This window comes from Anas acuta, chromosome 24, assembly GCF_963932015.1.
Source record: "Anas acuta chromosome 24, bAnaAcu1.1, whole genome shotgun sequence".
NCBI classification, from domain to species: domain Eukaryota; kingdom Metazoa; phylum Chordata; class Aves; order Anseriformes; family Anatidae; genus Anas; species Anas acuta.
The window spans coordinates 4,526,663-4,545,576 of record NC_089002.1 but is presented as its reverse complement, the minus strand read 5'-3'; the positions used below and the strand labels follow the sequence as shown (position 1 = coordinate 4,545,576).

General features: G+C 59.5%; 1 protein-coding gene across 6 annotated transcripts in view; it reads left to right on the top strand.

The window, feature by feature from the left end:
• Window positions 1-218: 218 nt before the first annotated feature.
• PPFIA4 (PTPRF interacting protein alpha 4) overlaps window positions 219-18,914 on the top strand; it is a 43,956-nt gene continuing 25,260 nt past the window's right edge. For 5 of the 6 annotated variants that reach the window (XM_068659943.1, XM_068659942.1, XM_068659941.1 and 2 more), the window contains exons 1-2: window positions 219-297; window positions 17,268-18,076. In XM_068659943.1, the coding sequence (XP_068516044.1) occupies window positions 17,840-18,076 (237 nt within the window). In that variant the 5' untranslated portion in view covers window positions 219-297; window positions 17,268-17,839. Of the gene's footprint in view, window positions 298-13,876; window positions 13,994-17,267; window positions 18,077-18,914 lie in introns of those variants that run through there. The other variant, XM_068659939.1, reaches the window with a different exon arrangement.

Here is an 18,914-nt window from a genome sequence, read left to right as displayed (position 1 = left end):
GGGGGTTTTACCCCCCAGGAAGGATTTTCTCCCCCCCAGGAAAGATTTTACCCCCTGGGAAGGCTCCTGCAGCCCCAAGCAGGCTCCTAACCCCACGCCCCATCTCACCCCTCCCTGAGTCCCCAACCCCAAATCCTTGCACCCCCCCTCCCCAAAATCTTTTCCCACCCCCCCTCGGGTACCCATTGGGGGCGTGGCCAAAGCAGGGGCGTGGCCGGGGGGGCGCGGCCAGGCGGGGAGGGCGACGCAGGGGCGGGCGGCGGCGGCGGCGGCGGCTTCCAGCGGCTTCGGCGGCCGGTGAGTGCGGGCGGGGCCGGATGCTGAGCCCCCCCCTAGGGATGCTGAGCCCCCCCCATGGATGCTGAGCCCCCTCCCGGGATGCTGAGACCCTCCCCGGGTCGGCCAGGGGATGCTCAGCCCCCGTCGCCCCTCCTGGGAGGGCTCGGCAGGGGATGCTGCTGCGCCCCCCCCATCTCCCCGTGCCGCTCCCCTCGTGGTTTGGGGGGGTTTCGGTAGCCCCAAAGGATGCTCCGTGCCCCCCCCTTGTCCCCTCTTTTGGGGCTGTCGCTCCCCGTTGCCGCTTCGCGGTGGGGTTGGGATGAGGATGCTGTGCCATGCAGGGATGCGCTGCCCCCCCCCCCCCCCCTTATGGCAACGGGGGAGGGGGTGCTGCGAGCTGGGGGTGCTTTTTGCTCCCCGGGGGAGGGGGGCTGAGTCAGGGATGTGCTGAATGAGCCACGTTTCCCTTGGGTAGGGTCTGAGTGGGGGGCTGGCATCTCTCCCCCCCCCCCTCCACAGGCTGGGCTGTCGCCCCGAAGCATGAGCAGAGGGGTTTGGTGGCTGTGCCCCCCCCGTATCACGGACCCCAGGCTGGGGTCTGCCCCATTCCCCATGGACAGGAGGGATTTAGGGTGGCCGCATCTCCCCCTGCGGCTGCAGGGCGAGGGGGGCTGCGATTGCTGTAGCCCAGGAGTGGTTACAGGGAGGGGGGTTCCCTGCTTGCCAGCCGCTCTCTGCCCCAAGCAGCTCCCTGGTGTGGTCCCAAACCGCCCCTTTTTACCCCCTCCACGCTCCCACCTTATGGGGTGGCATCCTGATGGGATCGCTCCTTACCCGTGGCCTTCTGCTCCTGCGCTTTCCCAGCCTCCTGCCTCCCTCAGCGCCGTCTCCAGCCTGCAAGCATCCACCCAGGGCCGAGCTTGGAGCCCCTCGAGCATCCTCCCTGCGAGCATCTGCCTTGCACCGAGCCCCGGGAGCGCATGGGGATGCTTGCAGGGAGGATGCTCACGGGGCTGGTGCTGCCCAGAGCTCAGCACCGGCTGGGTTATCACCGAGCCCCGGGGCTGGATGGGTCCAGCGAGCAGCCAGCAGCCAGCCTGGCCCCCTCCAGCTGTGCTCGCTCTGCTTCCCATCCTCCTGTCGGCCGTGGGAGCTGCCTCCAGACACCGTGATTTCCTCCTGAACAACACCAGCCCTTCGGGGGGCTTGTTTATCCCGCAAATTGCATCATTATCCCAGCAATTGGCTTAGGGAGCTGGGTTTTGTTAAAGCCCTGCAAAAGCTTACAGGGGTGCCCCTGTTTTGGCCAAGTTGGTGCTGGCAAAATATTCACTGAAGCTTATTTGGCAGCATCTGCTCGTGCGCTGGATTGGGGTTCTCCTGCTGGGTTCGGTGCCACCGCATCGTGAGCTGGAGGTCGGTACCTGGCTGAATGGGTCTGGGTGCCTCGGGGGCTTGGTTGCACCACTGCCCGGGCTTTCGAGGAGATGGAAATTCGGTGTCTTGGTAGCTCTGATGTTCTGGGAGATGCAGGTGTCTCGCTGGAGGATGCCACGATGTGTTGGTCCCCGTGGGCATCGCAGGAGGGTGCTGGTTGGGCAATGGGACCGATGTCTGTGAGCTTCCATGGGGATTTGTCAGGGAGCCATGAGCAGAGGTGGCTGGTGCTCAGGTGCACGAGTGACTCTCCAGCTTTTTTTCTCTGGCTTCTCTCCATGAGACAGAGCTGCCTGGCCTGGAGCTTGCCCAGGACCCCAACCACCAGCCAGAGGATGGCAGGGAGCCCCCAAACCAGCCTGTTCCCAAGGCACGGGTGGTGGGACTGGTGGTTGGATCTGGCTTTTTGGGTGGCTGGGTCAGCTGTAGCTTGGCAGATGTGGGATTAAACGGCTCATCCATCTCCGTGTGACTTTTTGGCTTTGTGGTGAGCACAGGCGGGTCCCGCTCCGTGCTGGGGCTTGGTCTGGCTGCGCCTTGGTGCTCGCCAGCAGCTGAAGCGCAGATGCTGGGGGTTGAGCCTGCTGGAGCTTTGGGTCCCTGCCTGTTGTCAGTCTTCTCAGGAGGTGCATGGAGTAGAAAACACCCTGAAAAAGTCCACGTCTGTGTGTTTTGAGGGGCTGTAGCGCAAGCCTTGCCCTTTCTGGCTGACAGGGTTGGAGAGAAGGACGGTGGTGCAAGGATGAGGGGTGGGTGGCAGGGCTGGGTGGCACTGGGAAGAGCCTGGCACCGTGTTGGGGGTGGGAGCTGGCACCAAACCTCGGGGGACACAGCCCTGGAACCTCGCAGGGTGCTTAAGACAACCAGGGACACATCTGCAAAGGTTTCCACTCCTAGGGAAGTGGAGCAGCTTCGGTGTCAGTGCGTCCACTGCCTGGGAGGTGCCATTTAATGCTGTCCAGCAATGCAGAGAGGTACCAGATTCTTTAGCAAACCCTGAAGCCCGTATTTTACAATTAATTTTCTCCTCAAGCGTGCTTTGCTGAGTCTGAGGTTTCCCAGATGGCTCCCAAAAGTGAGCTGGGAGGTCTCCAGGCTGTTAAATGGAGGAGGTTTGGATCCTTCGCCCATCTTTTCTTCCGAGAGCGCTGCTAAATGCCACGGCCACCCCCGCTTTACAGATGCTTTGTGTGAAACGTGGGCGCCAGGCGTGGGGGGTGACGGTCAGCTGGGGCCGAGGGCGACAGCTCGGGCGTGGACTCTGCAGGTGGGTCCCAGCCGGGCTCCTGGGGGAGCTTCCAGCACTTGCAGGGACTCTCCGTGAGCGATGCCAAAAGGCTCGGAGGCGGGCGTGCGCGTGGGCGCTCTCCCACATTTGGGAAGGAGTTACAGGTCTGCACCAGGGCCCATCTGGAGCAGAAGCAGTGAAAAATGGTTTGGGAGAAGAAAAAAAATAAATAAAAAGTTGTTCTGATACAATCAGATGTTAATTCTGTTTGCGCTGTGGTCCAGCAGGTTGGAAACCTTGCAGGGATGTTGCAAAGCCATCGGAATAGGTTTTATGGTGAGGGCACCCTAAGGAATGAAGTGGGTTCTCATCTTTCTCCATCGTTTTTGGGCAAAGCTGTGCTGGGAGCAGCCCCGCCGGGCCCTGTGCAGCACCAGGGCACTGTGGTTTCCCTCCCACAGGTGGAGGGAGCCAGGAGCTGGGTGCCAAAACTTCTCCAAAAGACAGGGCCAGAAGTCAGTGGGGGCAGAAGGGCCTGACCCTGTCTGCTCAAAGTCACCTCTCCTTTTCCTGAATTTTCTTCCTGATGTTTTAAATCAGCTCACAGGTCGCTGTCTCCAGCGCTGTGATCCTGCAGAAACTGGCAAGGCCGGAATTTGTCTGAAATGCAGATTATTTTTTTTTCCGCTCCCATTTTTCAATTTCTTCCACGCTTCTCTTAGCAGGCGCAAGGAGGTACCGGCTGGGTGGCTGCCTTTAATTGCCTCAAAATAAAAAAAACACAAAAACATACACACACACAAAAAGAAACAGAAAACAAGTGACAGATGAGAGCTCATTTCCCTCATCCTCCTGCCCGTTGCGACGGATTTCCAGGAGAGGGCAGTTCCCGGGGCGTTTTGCTGCCTGCTGCGAGCGATGCCTCCCTTCTCTGCAGCCTCCCCAGCCTCGGGCAGCGGTGCTGAGCCCCCGGTGCTGTGTACCAGCGGGTCGTGGAGGCAGTGGCATGTCAGGAACCCCTGGGCATGGGCTCTGCTCCTCCGCAGGGAGGGGAGATGCTGGCAGCGTGTGGCCGGTTTCTTTAAATAGCGAGCGCTGCGCCGCGGGGCTGGATGATGGGGAGGGATGCTCTTCCCACCCAGCCTCATGGAGAGAACAGCGGGGCCATGGTCGGGATGGGATGGGGCAGTTCGGGGGAGAAGGGACCCAAAGGGCTGCTCATCTGCTGGTTTAAAGCTCCATCTTCCCTGGTTTTCTTGGTAGAAATGAATCGTCTCCGTAATTAGATGGGTTTTTGCCTCCCCGTCATTCGAGATGCGCTGCTGCGGCACCCGGAGGGTTTGGTAGCCAAGAGGTAGGAGCTGGGCTGTGCCTTGGGTGGTCGCAGCGTGGGGCAGGGGGATTTGGGGCTGCCTGCCACCCCCAGAACTTGCCTCTCCAGGAGCCTTGTGCGTGCGGTGCGTCCTCGGACGGAGCCTCGCCTGCCAAAGCCTGGCCCTTTGGCTGCCAGAACCGGGCAGGGCGTTTATAGCCTTGCCAAGCCGTTAACATGCGTGTCGTAAACCTGATCTGAAGCTTTTAATCATGAACTTAACAGGCTTCTCAGTGGTGGCTGGTACGATTCGCCATGCAAGACCTCATGGTGCCAGGGGTTGCAGACAGTGAGGAGAAGGATGGGCTCATACGAATTTTACAGCCCCCAAAATCCAGTTAATCTTCCCTGTAATCCAGTGCCTGGCAGCTGTACGAACCACATCTCAACCTCTTTCTGGCTACCTCCCTCGACTGTTTTGCAGGAAGGAGTCAGAAAAAGGTCCAGAGGTTATTTTTGGCTTGGCTGATTTCTTCACACGCTGCTCAGCCAAGTTATTCTGGTCCCCGACTGTCCCACATACGCATGAGCACCTTGTGAGGGTGTGATTTGTCGGGGTGAGGATGCGAGATGACATCTGCGGAGCTCTCCAAGTACCCGGGTGGCTCGGGGTCCTGCTCTGGAGGGCTCTGCACCCTCTTGGCCTCGGTCTCTGGGGGACAGACCCAAGCCCGACCCCCCTGGGGTTTGGTGAAGCATCGTGCCTTGAAATCCCAGCACCATCCAAGGGAGCACCCCAGCATGGGCTAAATGTTTCTTAGTGAGCTCCCCTGGCCAGAAGGCTTCTCTTTTGGGTCCAGAACGGGTTTGTTTCATCAATGCTGCCTGAGATCCACGTGTGCCACCCAGAAAGTGGCTGGCTTTGATGGAGAGGTGAGATTTCTCTCTCCTAGTCCTCAGCGTCACAACTTGGATGCTAATCACTAGATTATTGCCATCACTTTGGGACTGCAATTTTTAAAAAAAAGAGCTTTTTTTTCTTTTTTCTTTTTTTTTTCTTTTTCCTTTGATCATCTGCTTGCTGTTAATTTAGTTACAAGAGTTCTGTAGTGACCGTTTTTGGAGGTGGCAATCTGAGGATCTCTGCATGCAGAAACGGGTTTTGTTCCGCATGTCCTTTGCGTTTACGTGTATATAAAGATATTTTGTCTCCTAAAATGAAGCCAAAATAAGCCCCAGCATTGCTGATCACTGCATGGCTCTTCGTGAACGCTGGTGTCGCTTTCAAATCACACGTCGTCAATAAATCTAATTCTAACTGCCCTGCAGCAAATGGCATCAGCCTGCACTTTGAGATCTCTCCCACACATACTCCTGCTGCCTAAAAATACCAGCGCTTTAATTTTCAAATGACTTGGCTATTGTACAGCCACCATTTTTTATTTAAATATTGCTGCATGGCTCAGTGCAGGACATCTGTTACGCTACAGAGGGTGAAGTTCTGCTCTTGAGAGCCGGGGTTTAAATAATGCAGCAGCTCTGTCAATCCTTGGAGTAAATGAACATTTATTACTTGTGCTCGGCGCTGCCAGGTTTCTTACTCAGGGCTCTTTCGGGAGGCAGGGCCCGGGAGGGGAAAAACCTATCCCATAACGTGGCACCTCCATATTAAGCAAAATACACCCCAAAAATCATCCCGTCACCAGAGCAAGGGGCCTGAAGCTGTTGCCACAGAAGATGCCGTCGCTGCTGGTGACCTTCCCAGGGAAGGGCTGCCCAGGCTGTTTCCATCGCAGGACAGGGCATGAGAAAAAAGTTGCCAAAATCCCTTCCAGCCCATCCTGGGAGCATCACTGGAGCCTTCCCAGCCCCTTGTGGCGAGGAGAGCAGAGATGGGGGCCTGTCTGGGCGCCCTGTAATCGCTGCGTGCTCCAGGAGCTGTCAGAAAACGCGGCGCTTTGTGATTCATCCCTGCTAACCCTCCACTCGCGTGTCCCACGTGCCTGTTCCTTCCCCTGTGCGGTAAATGCGTTTAAATATTTGCGTGTCCGTGTCTGGCTTGAGGTGTGGAGAAGAGGGAAGGGGGCTGACGGCTCCGGTGCGAGCAGCTGGGGTGAACCTCGATGGGCGAACGTAGAGCCCGTGCTGGGGTTTTCATTTTGCACGGGGCTCCGGGCAGGCTGCCGTGTAGTTCAGAAGCAGGCAGGCTTTTATCCCGCAGATTTCAGGCCCTTGACCTCGCTGGCCTCCTGGCAGGGCAGGGAGAGCTCGTCGAGTGAAGCTAGGAGCTGGTGGCTGTGCCATGATCGGGGGGTGAAGCAGCAAACTGGAGAGCTGCGGGCAGCTCGGTGGCACAGGCCGGGGGATTTCAGAGCTCCAAAGGGTGTGGTAGATGGCAAAACTGAATTTCAGCATAGGTGAGAGGTGCTGAAGCTATAAACACAAGCGATGCTCTGAGTGGGCGTACTGGTTTTGGAGACTTTGGGTTGAAGGCACGAGGATTTTCCTGTCCGTGTGATAAACGAGCACGCTGCTGGCTGAGTTCATCCCTGACCTGTAATTGCAGCTTCAGTGCTGGGTGAGCACAGGCTCGAGGCTGGCTGGTAGCCACGACTCCTACACCCTGCTGCAGTGTGGTCAAGCCATGGATGCAAGCAGCAATAATTCCCTGAGTCTTGCAAAAAAAATCTTCCCCCTCTGTCCTCCAGGGCGGGTGCGCACACGCGGAGAGCTGATGCCACGCTGTCACGGGCATCACTCCCAAAAGCGTGAGACGGTGCAGATCACCCCCGGGGGATGCAGAGCCTCCCTCTGCCCTGCTCCATCCCCATCGCCTTGGATTGAGGCCGATCCTCTGCAAAGGGCAGCTGCCGAGCACACGGGGGGATACCCAAAGCTTTGGCACATCTGCGAGGACTCGTGGGCGCAGGACGGGCGCTTCTCTCCCCGGGAACCAGAGCAGGCTGCCCGTGGACAGCTCCTCCAGCAGGAGAAGGAGCTGGAGGTGGTGGTGGCTGCTGTGACAGCTTTGTCCTCTCCGTATCAGCCTCTGAAGGCGACGGTCTGAGTTCAAAGGAGTCCGTGCTCCGTGCGGCTGCAGCGCCCGGTGTCCTGCCCGCCTCGACCTTGCTGTGGCAGGGCGCCGCTCGCGGTTTGGCCCTGGCTCCTTGCTGCTTCCCCAGCAGCAAATATTGTCGGATTCAGAGCACCTCTGGCCATGTTGTGAAAATATTACAGCAGAACCCAGGCGAGGCTCGGAGCGTGCCTGCCTGCCTCCGGCGTTTGCCGGGTGGGAGCTTGGTGCGTGCGCCTCGGGGTCTCCGCTCGGGGGGCGTTATCCGCACACGCAGCTCGCCTGGGGAAGCAGTGCCAAGCAGCGGGGAGGCTGCGGCGGGGAGGCTGAGCTGCTCCTGCCTGCAAACCTCCTCGCGTCGCTGCGCCTGAGATGCCGGGGAGGCTGGGGAGGGCTGAGCTCATCTCAGCGGCCGCGAGCAGGAGAGGGGCTTTGTGTCGGCGGCACTGGAAGAAGCAGAGCGGAGAGACTCCGGCTGAGCCTCCTGGGCTGGGCTGGAGCTGCCTTTGCTCCGGTGTGGGAGCTGAGAGCCCGAAATGCTGCGTGACACCCACCCAGCACAGGCTCTCCTCTCGCTGGCCTGAAAAAGCCGGGGCCACGCGGGGCCACCTGGCCTGGGCACCGGCTGTGGCTCTGCTCGGCCGTGGATGCTGCGGCTCGGCTCCTTGGAAAGTGGGGACAGCCCCAGGGGTTCTTTGGGAGGGGGAACAGCCCCAGGAATTTGCAGGTGTGGGTGTCCCCACCAGGGCAGCTTTTGGGGGGCTGCAGAGCCCTTCTCGGCTGCTTCCTCCCCATCTCGCTGCTTCTCCAGCTGCTCGCCTTCCCGTCGTATCCCTGCTCTCATCACCCATCGTTTCGCTGTAGATAAAGGCTTTTTAATAACATCTGACATTTCAGACATCATTTCCTCTCTTCCACTCCAATTTTCTTCCTGTTCTTCATAACTAGGGAGCCTTTCTTTGTCCTCAGCCAGAGGGGAGGTGTCCGCTATTGCCGCTGTTATCATATTCCAGGAGGCTTGATCGGGTTAATGAATATCCTTCTCTCTTCCTCTTTTGTGTCGCTTCCACTCCCATCTTCTTTACCCCGCTTTCTTAAGGAAATGAAGCTGACGGCTTTGCGTCCTTACGGCCTTTTCTCTCGCCCAGCTCGCTCTCGGATGTGATGACCTCTCCTAGCAGATTTGATGGGGTGGAGAGCTCCAAACGCCCCGTGGCTTGTGAGCGCTGGCGGGGAGGACAGAGCAAGGCGATGCCTGGGGTCTCTCCCCAGCCCTGTGAGCTGGGAAGCAGGCTGCAGAGCTGGGCTATTTTTGCTGCCCGCCTGCTTTCCTTGCGTTCAGGCAGGGAGCTGGAGGAGGAGGAGGAGGAGGAGGAGGAGGAGGGCTGCTCCAGCCTCGCAAGTGGGGCGCTCGCCTTTTTTTTTTTTTCCTTTCCGAGAGCCCCTGGCTGCGTTTCCAGCCGCAGACGTTGCGTGGCTGCTCTCGAGGGCTCTTCCTGCAGCGGCAGGAGCTGCAGCTGGTTTAAGCTCGTGGTGTGCCGGAGCGGGAGCTGCAGCGACAGAGGAGCCAGCGGAGATTTCCCGCTGCAGCCCCTGCTCCCATCACAGCGGGGAGAGGCGGCAGCGCTCTTCCAGCGGCTGCTGCGAAATCTGCTCCCCTGGCTGCAGCGTGGGGATTGCAGCACGACCAGCGAGGGAAATCCTGGGGGTCCTGCTGTTGAAAATTCAAGTGCGTTGGTGGAAAAGAACCAAAGGGGGTCTCGGTGTGGGGTTGGAGCTTCGCAGCAGGAGACTGGGAGCCTCGTGGGCGCATCCTGCCAAGAGGAGAGGGATCACTCCAGGCTGGGAAGGAGCTTGCTGCAGCTCCGCAGTGTGGGGAGGCACCACTGTGGCACCAGCAGCCTTGTGGGGAGCGAGGTCCTCACCAGGTCCCTCTCCCTGAGCTCCCTTCTCCTTGGGGCTACCCAAACACGCGGTCCCACCAGAGAGGACGCCCAGCAGCAGCTCTGTGTCCCACCTGCTGGAGCATCCCTTTCTCCTTCTCCCCCTTGGACTCTCCGTTGACTTGTGGGGTCACAGGGCTTGGTGGCGGCAGGACAAGAGCAGCCCTGATGGTTCTGCATCGTGCAAGCGCTCAGGGTGCATTTTGAAGCCAGGCTTTTTCACCCACTGTGATGGACGAAGGGAGGAGAAGGGTTCAGCAGTGGCCCCTGCTCTTCTCTTTCCAGGAAGGGTTTCGGTTTTCCTTTGTGCTCTCCACAGCCTCTTTTTTTTTTGATGGCACTGAGATGGGCTCCGTAATTGAGGAGATCCCAGCTGAATAATCCACTGAGGAAGCTGCTAATTTGAAGACATGTCTGTAATAATTAAATCATTATCTGGAGGGAAGTAGAGAACAGATACCCAAAACGGGCCTAATTAAAATCCAAACCCAAGATGACTCGGGCCCTGGGCCAGAGCACAGCGGAGTCTGTTGGGGACGTCTTCATGTGTAATTGCTTTTCAGAATGTCAGTCCCACCAGAAAACCCATCTGTTCCCCTCCACGAGACCAGGATTGACCCAGAAGCCCTCTGCTGCCTCGTGTTCCCCAGGCCAGACGTGGCAGGAGGATGGCCGTGTGCTTCACAGGGGGCAGAGGGGATGGGGAGACCCGATTTGGGCACTGGTGGAGCTGGGCACTGGAGGATGCCCAGAATCCAAAACTGCGCCGTAAAGAAGTCAGAAACTTAAAGCTGCCTGCAAACATTGTCGCTAAACTTACTAAAAATTGTCTTAGCTGCCGTGCCTGATGGTCCTCGCTCTGTCCTGGAACTCATTGTCACAGGTGTGACAATGGCATGCTTGGGGCCAGCACCACCACAGCCTTTTGGGGTGAGCGGGGCACGGCCGTGGGACCTCGCAGTGGGACGCGCAGGGGTCTGTGGCTGCCCCGGGGAGCGGGGCTGTGCTCGCTCAGCTCTGCAGAGCTGACATTTTAAGAGGGAGCGAGTTGGAAATTGAGCTGAACTAATGCCCACTGCTGCTTTTTGTGACGATAAAAGCTCTGTTGAGAGCTCTGCCGGCACGGAGAAGCGCTGCTACCCCGGTGCAAAGCGCGACACGCAAACCACGGCACTCCCCGTGCTTTCTGGAGCAATTTTTGTGTTAGTTCCCTCAGTTTGAAGCTTGTGCTGCTTTTCCAAGCGCCCAAACTGGAAGAATCATGCTGGGTTGCAGCCTTTCCTCTGGCTGCTCCCTCTGCTCACAGAGCCCCACGCTGAGCACCCCTGATGGGTGCAGGGCACGGGATCAAGGACAAGGCAGCCTTGGGACCGTGCCAAGCAGGTGGGCACAGGGATCACCAGGAAAACCTTCCTACCCCTAACGGGGTATTTGGGGGTCATTAGCTGGGCTGGGGGAAGAAGGGGGCTGGAAGCTGGCTCTGCCAGCAGCTGGTGACATTCACACAGCCTGGTTTATTCTTCCCCATCTTCTCCAGAACTGGGGATCTCTGGAGGGAGCTGGACTTATCTGTTATCGCTTCCTCCTGGATTCAGCCCAGGAGGAGCGGGCTCCAGCTGGAGCTTTTCCACGCTTGGGTATTTTTGAGGTGCTCTTTGTGGTTTCCCTGGTGGCTAATAAGGATTGAGCTGCCTCCGCTGTTCTCCCAGAGGGCACCGACCTGGATTTCCTTCCTCAGCTCGGTTCCCAAAGCCCTTGGGAAGCCCACTTTGCTGGCACGCTGAGCCCGTGCCTGGGGACGTTTGGGGACACGCAGGGGCAGAGCCACCACCGAAATCTCCTCGCGAGAAATGAGGCTTGAAAATGAAGCTTGAAAAGGCTGCAGACAAAAATACGAAACCCTCACGCGGCGCTGCCCGGCTGGGGCTGGCACTCGGTGCTTTCCCGGCCCCTGGGGCTGGAGGCTGTGAGCCTGCGAGCTCTGTCTGTGGGTTAATTTTATTTAACGAAGAGCCCGGGTTGGAGACGTGGGCTCGCTTGCTGTGGGTTACGCGGAGGCAGACGGCGCTCGAGTGTCTGCGCCTTGCCCCCGGCCGCCTTGTAAATGTCACCGTCCTCACATGTCCCCGCGTGGCTGCTTCTGCCTGTGTCACTTGCCATAAACCGCAGGGATGCGGCACCAGGAGCTGACACCCGGCTGCCTGCGCCCTCTCTGCCTCTCGGGGCACCCTCGGGTGTGCAGGAGCGAGGTCAGGGGTTTTCTGGCCTGGGCTGGGGCAGACGGGGGGGTCATGGTGCAGTCCAGCTGCATCTCTGCATGCTGCTTCCCGGCCCTGATCCTGCCCTCTCCGCTCCTCTGCACGCTTCATCTGCTCCCTCCAAACCATGCAGGGAGATGGAATGTTTTTTTTTTTCCTTTCCGTGGAGCTGTCCTGGCACTGGATCTGGCCCCACCAGCCTCGGTGCCCAGTTGCACTGAGCTGAGCATCACGCCGGGGTCCCGCTCCCCACTGAGGAGTGTCTGCAGCTGGGCAAAAAGTGCTGAATGTTGGCTCTGCCACCAGCAAACGGATGGAATAACTTGCTAAAGCGAAACCCAGGGGAATGGGGTCAGCCTAAGGAAGGGAAAGCAGAGGGGGTGAATGCCAGGGGGAGCCCCCAAATCTCCTGGGTTACCAAAACCACCCGAGGTTCTGGGGTTGAGCCAAGGCATTGGTGTTCTTCTTGGACAGGAAGAATTAAAACCTCCCGTGCTTTGGGAGGCTGCAGGAAAGTGGTGGTTTGGGGCATCTGGGGACACCCCTGGATTGCCTGCATGTGGGATGGGGGCCACGGGGAGGGCTTGAGGTCTCCCTGCCGTGATCTCTGCTTGGATGCTGAAGCGGCTGGTGGTGAGCTCTGGAGGCCTCGCCGTGGTCATGATCCCGGGCTGTTGCTTTTCCCGTTCAGGCCATGTTGGCTGCGGAACCCCCCCGGGTGAGGCTGAAGGATGTGTTCCCAAATCTGCCGCAGTCCGAGCCGGAGCCAGCAGCACTGGGCACTTCCCCAGTCTGTCCGTGGCTAGCTCTGAATGCGTGCTGATCCTTCCCGGATTTCACATTAAAAGCCCAGGTTGCCACTTTGCTTCCCAAATCACATCCCTGGGCTCTTCCTCAACCGAAAATCCGCAGCCTGTGCTCAGCAGGAGGATGATGCACCTGGGTGTGGAGGAGATGCCAGCGAGTGGCCGCTGCTCCGGGATGCGCGTGGCATCTGCAGGGGGGTTTCCTTCCAGGCTGCAGCCTCCCCAGGGCCAGGACACGAGCCCAGCTGCCAGCATTAACCAGATCCTGGCCTCTGGCTGGGTGAGGGGGCTCCTCTGTCTTTTCTCAGGGCTCGGCTGCAGCCGTGGCACAGATTTCAGCAGCTCCCTTCGTGCTGGTGGCTCTTCCCCTGGCGCTGCATAAATTAGCACGCGTGGGTGCTGGTTTGGCAGCGAGGAGGACGGCCCCCAGCTCGATTGCTGGGATCCCACTGCTTCCAGGGGCTGCTTCACCTCCGCATTCTGGTTCTGGAGGAGACTTAGGACTGCATTTCCCCCCCACTGCTTCTTTGAACTAACCCTGAGTGAGGCAGAAGTCGGAGAGAAGCCAGCTTTGTCCTCCCAAAGGCTTCAAACTCAAAAACGGTGACGCAGCCACGTGCACGCGGGGCAGTGGGGACGGCGAGACCAGGTAACAGAAAGAGGAGCTGATCGTAACCAGCGCCGTGGCTTTTTTGTGGGAGCAGGGTCCGGGGGATTTGGCTGGCTCTGGGTAGCCCCTCAGCAGCAGGACTGCAGCGGGGCGAAATCCAGCTCGTGGGCTTCTTGCAGTGCCGATGCTCCTCGCCTCGCCGCTTGCTGGGTTCCCATCTGAGCTCCTGGCCACGCCGGCGTCCTCACAGGTGTAGCAATAACATCAGCCCTGTTGTTCTCTCTCCCCTTGTTTGGGTTTTTGGCTGGTGTGGGTCCAAGGATGAAGTTTGAAGTGAGCCTGGGCTTGCTGAGGCTCTTGGCCAGGCGTTGGGATCCCACTTGTTGGATCGGCTTGGAGCCCCTCCAGTTCGTTCCCGTCTCTCATCTTACCCCAGCGCACACCAGTTTGGGTCTTGGTGTCTTTCCCCCAGCAGCCCCTTCCCGTGCCACGTTCCTCCTACCAACAGAGGGAGATTTTGCCTTTCTCTGGGGTCAGGCGAGGACACAGAGAGCATTTTGCATCCAGAAACTGAGATGCCAAGTTGGGAACCGCAACGTGGCCGAGGTGACGCCCTCCTGGAGGTGCCGTGTCCTGCGCATCGGTGCCTGTGGCTGGGCACGGTGTGGTGCCAGTCCCTCTTGGGGGGCTCGTCCCCTGTGCCCTGCACCCCGTGCCTGCCCTGCAGGGCGTTGAGGAGATTTCGGCTCATCCTCTGATGAGCTTTTTGTTGCGGAACAATTGTGGCTCTGCACAATGGCGAGGAGCAGGTGGCTTTCTGAAAATACCCGCTGGAAGTTGTGTGTAATGCCTCCCCTCCCACAGGGAACTATAAATATCGGCTGAATACTAACACTTTACTTCTCCCTGCAAAGAAAGAGCCAGATCTGGACATTTTGCCTCCCCGTTTCTCCGCTGACTGAGCAGCTTGGAGCATGCAAAGGCTGAGGATGGGAACCGCTTTTTGGGTTTGGAGCAAGCCTTCAGGGCAAAAGCACAAGCGCTGAGGTGAGATGCTGGGAGCAGCAGTCCTCTGAGTGTCTGCAGGATCCTTCGATGCTTTAGGGGCACCCGATGCTTCCCTGCCAGCTCTGAGACAGGGTCCAAGCCCTGAAGATGCTGCCCAAGCATCCCGTCCTGCTGCATCCCCAGCAAGGGCTGAGTTGGGCTGTGTCCCCAGGGGAGCGAAGGACACGGTGCTGCAGGCATGGGGACATCGGGTGGCTTCTGCACGCGTATGCTGCAAAAAGCCTTCGCTCACCCCTCATCCCAGTGCCTGCCAGATGTGGGACCTTGTTTCCAGCCAGAATCCACCAATTTCCCTGGTTATTCCTGGCTGTCCTGGCCACAGGCTGAACTCAGCATCAGGGAGGATCAGTGGCTCGAGCTGCCCTGGCTGCTCCAAAACAGCGCCTGGCTTCAAGCAGGGTGGGCAGCCCTCGAGCCAGGACATGGCTCCAGCAGCAGGAGCAGCGATGGGGACGGGCTTGCCCAAAATCTCAGGATACCTCCCTTTCACAGCCCGTCCCCGTAACCACGTTTAATGCAGCATCACAGGGAAAAGGTTATAATAAAGAACTGCTGCGAGGAAAAACCTGCAGCAAAAGGGCATCACCCTCCTTCCTCCTCCCGGGCCTGGCTGGGAAGGGGTCGGGGCTGCGGAGCCCCCTGCTCGGCCGGGGAAGCCCCAGGGCACTGGGAGCTGTGGGTGCTGGTGTGGGCTGCACCACGCTGCTCTTCTGAGGCCGGGCTGGGCGGCTGGGAGGATTTTCTAGGAGCAGAAAAGATCAAACTGACGTTTTTATGGGATGATCAATCTCCGCAAGCTTGTTGCCTCCGAGGTGCGCGTTAAACCCTCTTTGCCAGCTGCCTGCTGGGGTGATGATCTTGCTGACAGAGCCATGAAGGTTTTTTTTTTGTTGCTTTTTTTTTTTTTTTTTCCTTTCCTTTGAGATGAGAGTGAGGCTGTTCAGAGAAAAAAACCACAAGCTCGCCCGCCTCGGTGCGCAGGCGGATTTGTGCCTGGCTAGGTGCTGGGAGCGCTTCTCAGCCTGGTGTAAGAGGGAAAGCCGGGGTGATCCTTGGTTCCCTGGGGGGCACTGGGGGGGTGCCAAGCATCCCACCGGCAGCGTGGCTCGCTACGGGGTCGTGCTGAGCAAATAATCCACCCAGGGGCAAGAAAAAAGCCCTGCTCTCCATCAGCTGCTCCACACCCATGCGCTGCCATCGCCAACCAGCCTCTCCGAGCGGGGGTAGGTGGGACGTGGCTGCGCTGTTTTGCCATCCCAGAGAGTGGGGAAAGCATCGTTTTTTGGGGGGGGGAGGGATAGTAAAGAAAGTACGTTTGCACTGGCAACAAACCCGCTTCCAGCAAGTCTGCGCCTGGCAGCCCCGCGGGACTAAAAATACCCAGCAAAAGGCTCGAGCTGCGCAGTGTCTGTTTTCTCGGCTCACCAGCTGTCTCCTCGCAGCCTCGCTCCTTTACCCAATGATTATCCCATCAGATAAGGCCCTCTAAACCCAGGCAGCAGCATTTATGTACTTTGAGCAGATACAGCCGAAAGGTTGAGCTTTGCTGGCGGCGTTTTGCTGCTGCTTCCGAGCAGGCTCGGACCCCTCTGACACCCGGCAGCCAAGGGCTGCCGCGTCCCCCCATCCCGTTATCACCCTCCCCAGGTAGAGGGGTCCAGGCTGTCCCCATCACCCCCAGCCTCCCTTCCTTAGCGTGGTGGATGTCACGGGGTGCAGCTGAACACAGGAGCAGCTTGCAAGGAAGCAAAGCAGCGCATGGGCTCACCTGTACCCCAAAAACACCTGGACACGTGCTCGGCCTTAGGGGAAGCGAGAGAAAAAGGAACCTGTGGGGTAAATCTGGGCCTCCTCCTGCATCGTGCGGGTCTTGGATTTCCTCCTGGAGGTGCAGGGGGACCCCGCAGCCCCCCTGAGCAGTGTCTCAGTCTCCTCGTGGTTGGCGAGTCTCTCCTTTGCGGCTGCCATAAATTCTCATCCCGGCGTCCCTCCCATCAGATTTATGTCTCGGTCGTTCCCTGCAGCATTTCCCCTCCCTGAGCACCCACAAAGCTTTGCCCACGGGGCTCTCCCCTCCGTGCTTTGGTTGATGTCTCTTAATTCACCCAAATATTAACCCAAATATAATATAATTAACCCAAATTTTCACCCAAATATGCTCCAGGGCAGCAGGGGGACGAGCCGTGGGGACGGTTTTGCCATTGGGGTCACGTTGTGCTGGGGCTTTCCATGGCACAGACACCCTTTTCCCCCCACAAGCAGGGGCACAGCAGTGAGATGGGGGTGTGAAAGCCGCTTAGTTTGGGTTTTGCACCCAAGGTAATAGGGTTTGGCTGGGGAGTAAGGCTGATTTCTGCTCTTCTTGGCCCAAATCCCGGGAGCGTCTGCAGAAGGACCTGGTGGCGTGGCCCTGCTAGGGGCCACTGGGACACCAACTGGGGGAAGGAGGACTGAAAAACATTTCCCCTGCTTAATTCTGGGAGTTATGGGAATGGGGCTCGTGTCCAATGCAACCCAAGGTGAGCAGGAGCTGCAGGGGGGCCTCACTCCCTGCCTGTCCCACCCCAGCCTCCGTTTTGCTGGGATGCTGCGGGGATGGGGTGTCCTGTGCGCAGCCATCCCTGTCACCCCTTCAAGGGTTCAGGACAGCGTCACATCCCTATAAGAGGTCTTATCCCATCCAAGGAACCTGCCTTACATCTGTAAAGGCCGAGGAGGTGGCAGAGCCACCTGTGGGACGCCCCAGCCCCTGTCCTGGCACGCGGGGAGCTGGCTTGGAGCGTAACCCGCAGTGCGCTGGATGCACGCTGAGGGGCCGCTGCTTTTGTCAGAGCTTCTCTATTTTTAGAGGGTTTTTGTGTCGAACTTCCCATCAGCTGATGAGCCAATGTCATCCCAAGAACGGAGCTACGGCTCCCCGGCCTCGGCAGCGGGTGTCTGCACGGCTGGGCGTGCACGAGAGCATCTCTTTGTGCTCCTTTGCGCGCCGCTGGGCGGCTCGGTTCCTGCCTTTTCTTCCCGTTCCCAAGCCCAGAACAGGCTGCTCTGGCCCCAAACTTCGTGCAGGTCTTCCTTTTTGTCCAGGCACACCTTTTGGTTTGAAAGGGGGTGAGATAAGGACATCCAGACCCAGTCTCAAGTGTTTCATCTGGCGTAAAGTTACAAAACTCGTAAAGCCCCGGGGTGCTGGGCGGGTGCCCTGTGGGTTTGGGGGGCAGCAGGAGGGAGCTGATCGCTGTTCCCTCTCCTGCAGGTCACAGCTTTGTGGTTAAAGAGCCACGGCACCGAACGGAGACGTCCTCCTGCACCAGCTGGGGCCATCTCGCTTCGCCTCCGGGAGAACAACCGCTCTTCATCCGACTCCTCCTCAGCATGCCCGGGCAGCCCAAATATCCCCCGGACCCTCCCTGCGCTGCTGCAAGCTCAAACTCACCACTGCGACGTGTCCCCAAGGGTCACCTCGTCCCCCTCTGAGCGTCCCCGTGGCTCGTGGGTGCTCCAGCCCCCCAAAAAGGCATCAGAGCAGCAGCACGAGGGGCCGCGACGGCACCAGCGGTGCCGAGCAGCTGAGCAAGGGGATTTAAGACCACGAGGACCTTGTGGGTGCCAAGGACATCGCCTTGTCCCTGCGACAGCCCTCGGTGGGCACCCAAGAAGGGATGGGGCATCCCCCTGCCTTCACCACCCCGTTGCCCTCTCCCTTGATGGCTTCTCGGGTGCGCGGGGAGCCCGTAGAGATGTGAGCGGGGCCCTGCAGCTCGACAGCCCCCAGCACCCGCCCCGCCGGGCGCCTCCAGCACCCTCTCCTGCCCGCCCCATATCGCCATGATGTGCGAGGTGATGCCCACCATCAGCGAGGGGGACCCCCTGGGCCCCCCCCAGGGCTCCGAGGCGGATGCCGACTTCGAGCAGCTGATGGTGAACATGCTGGATGAGAGGGACAAGCTGCTGGACACCCTGCGGGAGACCCGCGAGACGCTCTCCGTCACCCAGAGCCGCTTGCAGGAGGCCCTCCGGGAGCGGGACCAGCTCCAGAGGCAGCTCAACTCTGCCCTCCCGCAGGTAAGGACACGGCCCCGGGGTGAGCAGGAGCCCATGCCGAGGTGTGTGAGGGCAATCGCGTGCTCAGATCTTGGGTTTAGCCCGGGATTTTGGGAAGACCTGCTTGGTGGGTGGCGGTGATGGTGCCGGGTGTCGTACATCTCGTGCCAAGAGTAAAACCTGTGGGATCTCTCACCTCACCTTCTCCCCTGTACCCTCGTTGGTCCGTGACTCCTTACAGGGAACGTGGAGCTGTAATCTCTGCTCTTGCCCAGGGGAATGGGGCAAAACCCCCCCGAGGACACCCTGAGGTGATGGAGGCAGACGCGGAGCCCCCGCTCGCCCACTGGCACCAAGCAGTGCGCGGGGAAGGGGCCACCTCCAGCCATCCCCGTGGGGCTCAGGGCAGCCCTCGCTTTCACAAATCCCCGCTGACATTTACAGAGCCCCCAAACGGGGCCGCTAACCACAGCTCTTCCCCACCTCTGGAGGCCCCGTCCCTCCCCGGCAGGGCTCCTTTCCACAGCCCCGTCGCCCTGGGGTGCGGGCTCAGGTGTCAGGACTTTCTCTGGGAACGCTGGTGGCAGAGCTGGGTGCCGAGCAGGGATGGAGGCATCGCGGCGAGCCCATCTGTTCCCTGAGCTGGAGCAGACGGGCAGCACGCGGGGAGGCTGCCAGAGGTCTGTGCTGAGCGAGCCAGCCAAGGGCACGGGGGAATCGGGGCTGGCTGTGGCTCCGTTGGGTTCCTGGCTCTGCCCAGAGCCGGGTGTTGCCGCGCTCCCGGCTCCTCCACCAGCAGGACCCGCTGCAGGGGCTCCGGGGACCTGGACTCGAGCTCAGCCTCCGCGAGGAAAGATGC